Source organism: Oryx dammah, unplaced genomic scaffold (genome assembly GCF_014754425.2).
Source record: "Oryx dammah isolate SB20612 unplaced genomic scaffold, SCBI_Odam_1.1 HiC_scaffold_10, whole genome shotgun sequence".
Taxonomy (NCBI): Eukaryota; Metazoa; Chordata; class Mammalia; order Artiodactyla; family Bovidae; genus Oryx; species Oryx dammah.
The window spans coordinates 48766482-48772481 of NW_024070194.1; the positions used below are offsets into that span (position 1 = coordinate 48766482).

General features: G+C 44.1%; 1 protein-coding gene across 1 annotated transcript in view; it reads left to right on the plus strand.

The window, feature by feature from the left end:
- The window catches only part of SVIL (supervillin), a 185943-nt gene that overhangs the window by 105903 nt on the left and 74040 nt on the right, over positions 1 to 6000 (plus strand). The window contains 4 exon segments of the mRNA XM_040248038.1: positions 2357 to 2437; positions 4534 to 5008; positions 5010 to 5404; positions 5778 to 5936. Of these exon segments, the coding sequence (XP_040103972.1) occupies positions 2357 to 2437; positions 4534 to 5008; positions 5010 to 5404; positions 5778 to 5936 (1110 nt within the window).

The following is a 6000-nucleotide window of genomic DNA, read 5'->3' on the forward strand; positions in this document are numbered from 1 at the left end:
TGCCTCATTCAGAATCTTTCTTTGCAGCGCAGGGACTCTCTAGTTGTGTCGCGAGAGCCCCAGAGCACACAGGCTCAGCAGTTACAGCATGTGGGCTTAGTTGCTCCATGGCATATGGGATCTTAGTTCCCGTGCATTGCAAGGCTGATTCTTAACCACTGGACCACCAGGGAAGTCCCAGTGCTGTACTTCAGTTCATCATTTTAGGACCCAAGGCATGCTTCTAATCAAACAGAAGAGATTGGCAGAGACATGGAGAACAGATTTGTGGTTGCCAAGGGGGAGGAGGAAGGGAAGAGAAGAACCAGGAGTTTGGGGTTAACAGATACAAACTACTATATGTAGAGAATGAGTAAACAGCCACGTCCTACTGTATAGCACAGGGAACTATATTCAGTGCCCCATGATAAACTATAATGGAAAAGAATATATATGTGTATAATTGAGTCACTTTGCTGTACAGCAGAAATTAATCCAACATGATAAATCATCTATACTTCAAGAAAAAAATAAACTTAAGAAAGGAAGAGATTGAGGTTGCTATTTGATATGAAATGATTAGGAAAGTGTCTCTAATAATAGTTGAGCAGAGACCTATGTAATGAAAGGCCGCCAGTGCATGTAGCTGTGGGGGTGGACGAGTCCAGGGAGAAAGAGTTTAGTGAATATCTATCATTTTATATAGATACAAAATCAAAGATATAGAAAAAAAATTTTTTTGCTTGTAGTGAGAACTCATATATATCATATAGCACTGTTAATTGTATTTGCCATGTCATACATTACATCCCTAGAACCTGTTTACTTATAACTGGCCTGATAATTTTTTAGGGTTATATTGACCAAGTTTTATTCTGATTAATGAAGATTATATTCAGAAAGTTGTATGGCATATGTCACAGTTTGCAACGCATTCTATTGTACAGAAAGCATCTGAGCCTTAACTGTGAGGTAGGCATATGAGTTATTAACCGATGATTTTCAAAAGCAGGTATCCATTGCGCTTTCTCTATCCCGAGCTATATTGATTGCCTCCTTTCTAAACTGCAAACAATATGCAGAACTATTCCTATGTTTAAATAAATGCTGAGAGATTAGATCCTTTATCATTGGAAATAAAAATGTCTTTCCATAATCTGAGTTTTTTATTTACCGTGGGCTCAATGGCTATAATACTAGGGATAGAAAGGTGGGTCATAGATTTGGGTGTAGACAGACTGGAGAACAGGGATCCATGCCTAAGTGTGACAGATGGCAGTGGTCAATACAAAATGCACAGTAGTGGTGGCCAACAGGTTCTTGCCTGGGAGTTCGAAACAAAACCCAAATTAAAGTGATTTTTAGAAACTAAGAGAATTTTGTTTTAATTATTATTGTGTTCTTTGGGAAATGTCTTTGATCTGTGTTTCCAGTCTGGTATTGAAGGACTCTTATAGGTAGGCTGGTAAACATTTTAACTAACATGTAGAGTCCCCATGCTTCTTTTTCTGTTTTGTAACAGCATGCAGGTCAATGATTTGGGTAGTCCTCCTGTGTCTTGCTTTATATACTGATGGCAAGATTTTCCTTGCCACTGGTTTTTTGGTAAGATATCTTCAACCTGGCATTACACCTTTGTCATATTCGACCTTGCATTATATTTGATTGCATGTTGAAGAATGAGTGTGTCAATCCTATGTTATCTTGCCCAACACAATGTTAGTTTTTGATGGCTGGAGTGATGCCTAATTTACCTTGGCTACTTCTCAGGCCCCAGCTCAGTGTTTTGTACATAGTCAGAACTCAATAAACATTTATCAAATGGACTTGTATTAGTATTTGGTAACTGTTGGTTGCATTATTCAGTGATAAATATGAAAGAAAAATGTAGACTAGCAATTAAAGATATCTTATGGAATTTCTTTTTCTTATTCATAGCCCTTATTTCATATGTATTGTTTTGCGTGGACACTATTTTTATATTTGGCTATTTACCGGTGTACCTTTACAGAACTTACAGATGATAATTTGTATTTTTAATTCAACCTCCTACAAGAGAATTGTCTGGTATTTATAGGCAGAATATGACTGTTGCAGACTCCTGATATTTCCAAATGATCCCATAAAACACTTTATTTGGTGGCTTCAGATGTATTTGTTCTATCTTGATATCTGTAATAAACGAACATCTTGGACATTTCGTGCACCAAATAGAAACCCCATGGCAAAACATGCTTAGACATTTTCAAAAGCCAGCATTATTCCTTACTTAGGAAAAGTCAGCCTTGAGGGTTTTAAATGATGATAATGACGTCTGTGTATGTGTTGACATTTTCATAGGCTTTACCTGAATTTTTGTTTTTTTTGTACAAAATAGTACCGGGAAACCCAAACATGAGTGGTTTCTCCAGAAAGATTCCGAAGGGGACACACCTTCACTTATCAACTGGCCGTCCAGGTATCTCCCAAGCTGTCGGCTTGTGTTTAGTGAGTGTGTCCCTGTCTCGCACGTCACCGAAACTAACTCGCCTCTGCCCTCTTTTTGGTGGCAGGGCTTTTGAAAATAACGTGTTCAAAAGGGGGCTGCTGGAAGTTGCTTTCTAATCATTCCTTTTTCTCCTTCTACTGCCCTAATGGCTGCTCATACTGTTCCCTTTTGCTTCTCTTTTGAAAAATCTTTTGACTCCACCTCTGGCTTTTCTCCTTTCTCACTACTCACATGCTGCCAGGAGGGAGCAGTAGTGAGCACATAACCAGCATCTCTGGGCTGCTCCCTTGAGCCAGGCTAACCACCCAGGGTCCCATCTTATCATCAGCTCCCCTGTCCTGGCCTTCCAGCCTCCTCCTTTCCATGTTGCCTGTCTCTCAACCAGTTGTTAATTTCCACAGCTACGTACAGGGCATCTGGATTTCAAAGCAGACAAAACCCCCTCTTGCTTCATTTTTAAGGTTGGGGGCAGGGAGAGACAGAAGGAGTAAGAATGAGTAAGTCATTGGCAGGACAAAGCACCCATATATCGAGTTTCTAACAGTCACTTTGTTCTTGGCTGAGGACAACATTCAGATTGTCTCCGATGACAAGGTCACATTCCGCAGGAGAACTTGAACAAATTTAACAAAGCTTATAAATATGAAAACCTCCAGCACTCGCTAGTCTCTGGGAAGAATAACAACTCAGAATGCTTTTCTCTTCCCCCGAATGATTCACAGTAACTGCCTTTTATGTGTGTCTTTGACTCTTCTTTAATGAAATATACATATCCTGCATCTTATGTTGAAAGACGCGTAGGTGTTTATATCAAATTTAGTAGGATGCTTTTGTCATCTAAGGAAAAATTCCCTTCTAGAAAGTGAATATCACAAGCAATTATTTTTGCTGACTAATCTTAAGCAAATAAAGGTTTTACATTCCCCGAGAAATCACTTCTACTTCAAAAGCATCCTTTAGTTTTTAAAGATTATCCCCAGTCCACAGTCCATTCATAAGCAGTTTGAATGGTTTGTCCTTCCTCACTATGTGGTATTAAAAAAAAAAAAAAGTAAGAACAACTAGTTTGCACTATTGAATGTTAACCCTTTGCCAAGCACTAAACTGCATACTTTGCAAGCATCACATTACATCTTGTTACATTATTTCCGTTTGAAAGATGAAGCAGCTGAGGCAGGTAGATTATCTGAGACCACACAGCTCAAACTGGCTGACTGAGGCTTTGAAAAGAGGTCTCCTGGGCCCCTCAGCCAGAGGTCTTGGCTACTTTGCTTTCACAGTAATAAGAAAAGGTTGGTAGCTTTTCCAGTGGATTTCAGTTTTGCTCTCGGCTATTTAAATAGCTCTAGAAACAACCAGAGCCCTCTCTTTTTGGATTAGTTTTTAACTGGTGGCCTAATGACCATTCCAGTGGGGAGAACATGTTCAGTGCATTCTTTCAACAAAAATCTTTTTTTTTGCCGACATCCCTCTTAGCGCTGGAGTTGCTGGAAGTGATGATGTCTTACCTGGCCATGTGTCTTCTGAACGAATGAATGTTGTCTGCATGGCATGGAAAAAAATTGTGACTCTTAAATGCTTGAAAAGGGGTAATTGTTTGCTGTATCTTGAGCTCAATAAAAAATAACCGTCGTCATGAATGCTATGACATTTATAGGAGACAATGCAATTACATTTGGTCTTTAGGCTTATATATGCCTGGAAACCATCCCTACCCCAGTCCATATACTGGGCCTGTCCATGTGGAAAGCTTACCCACTAGTAGCCCAGCCTCAGTGCGCCCTCGTGCATACCAGTGGTGCATAGTAATGAATTTTCCTGGGCTTCTGAGTATTCGTTTAGTCGGAAGGCATCCATTCTCTCCCAGGATAGCATCTGGCCCCTCCTAGCTTTTCAGAAGGAAGAGTGAGTTTATAAACTCAATACAAACTCTTTCCTCTGGCAAGGCGAGTGGGACCCCAAGATGCTTATCCAGTCTCCAGGCATCTCTGGCCTGCACACACATGCTCTCTTCCCCCAGAGCCATTACCACACTTGGCAACTTAAATCCTTTTTCTTTCTTAAAGAGTTAAAGTTAGAGAAAAATTGGTGCGAGAGGAGAGCGCTCGCAGCAGCCCTGAACTTGCCTCCGAGTCCTTAACTCAGAGGAGACACCAGACGGCACCAGGCCATTACCTGGCCTTTCAGTCAGAGAACTCGGCCTTCGATAGGGTCTCGGGCAAGGTGGCCAGCTCCGTGAGACAGCCCATCCGTGGCTACGTCCAGCCAGCAGAGCCCGTCCACACCATCACGCTGGTGACCTCAGACACCCCAGAAAGCATCTCCGAGGGCAGCTGGGTGGGCCCAGCCCCCCAGACTGTCACAAAGCCTCCCCCCTCAAAGGTTCTAGAAGGTGAAAGAAGAGACACCCCGGTTCTCCATATTTGCGAATCCAAAGCAGAAAATGTGCTCTTCTCTGATGCTCTGGAGAAAAGCAGGAAGACCCTTGCAGTTTTGGAGGATCGTGGGTCTGGGAGAAGCCAGGAAGCCCCCCCCCGGAACCGAGGACTTGAGTCAGCCCACTGTTGGCACAGTTACCGCGGAACCTCAGAAGGAGTCAGAAAGCCTGGCCCGCCCGCCTACGGCTCAGCAGCAGCCAACCGAGAGGATGGGCAGGAGTGAGGTGGTCATGTATGTTCAGAGTGAGGCTGTGTCCCAAGGTCACAGGAACGAGGTGCCCACGAGGAAACACAGGGTCCTCACCCGCTCCCTGTCCGACTACACGGGCCCTCCGCAGCTCCAGGCTCTGAAGGCCAAGGCCCCGGCTCCCAAGCGAGATGCCGAGTCGCAGACGTCCAAGGCCGAGTTGGAACTGGGCCTGCTGGACACGAAGGTCTCGGTCGCCCAGCTCCGCAATGCGTTCCTGGAGTCAGCCAGGGCCAGCAGGAAACCTGAGCTGTAGGTGATGTCCACGTGTCCCCCCAATGTGTCACTTGCACGTCCTTGGCAGAGTTATTCACCTTCCGACTTGTGTGGCATCCTGCCTTGAGTCTTACCAGCTTAGCTCACCAGTGTGTGTAGGGCAGACCATCCAGGACATGGCTCCACGACTACCATTCTGCTTGCGCCTACTAACGGGGCTGGGGCGGAGGGTGGGGGGTGCCTCTGGAGTATCGGGTCTCTGGAATGTTCCACCTCCCAACATGCATGGTAGAGGCATGTGGTGGGATTTTCACTGTCCATGCCTTGACTCACCAGGGTACATAAACCTTTGCTTTCTTCTCTCTCTCTGTCTCCCTTCTGTGTACCTCCTCCCCACCAACTCTAAAAGCCATTCTCGGGTTGAGGGGTCAAGCGAAGGCCCTGGTGTGGAGCGGGAGAGAGGGTCCCGGAAACCGAGGCGCTATTTTTCTCCTGGTGAAAATAGAAAGACTTCCGAGAGATTTAGAACTCAACCCATAACCTCGGCAGAACGAAAGGAATCGGATAGGTAGGCATGTGTCTGTCAAGTTGCCTGGTCTAGAAACTTATAAGAAACCCTATAGAAATTTCTA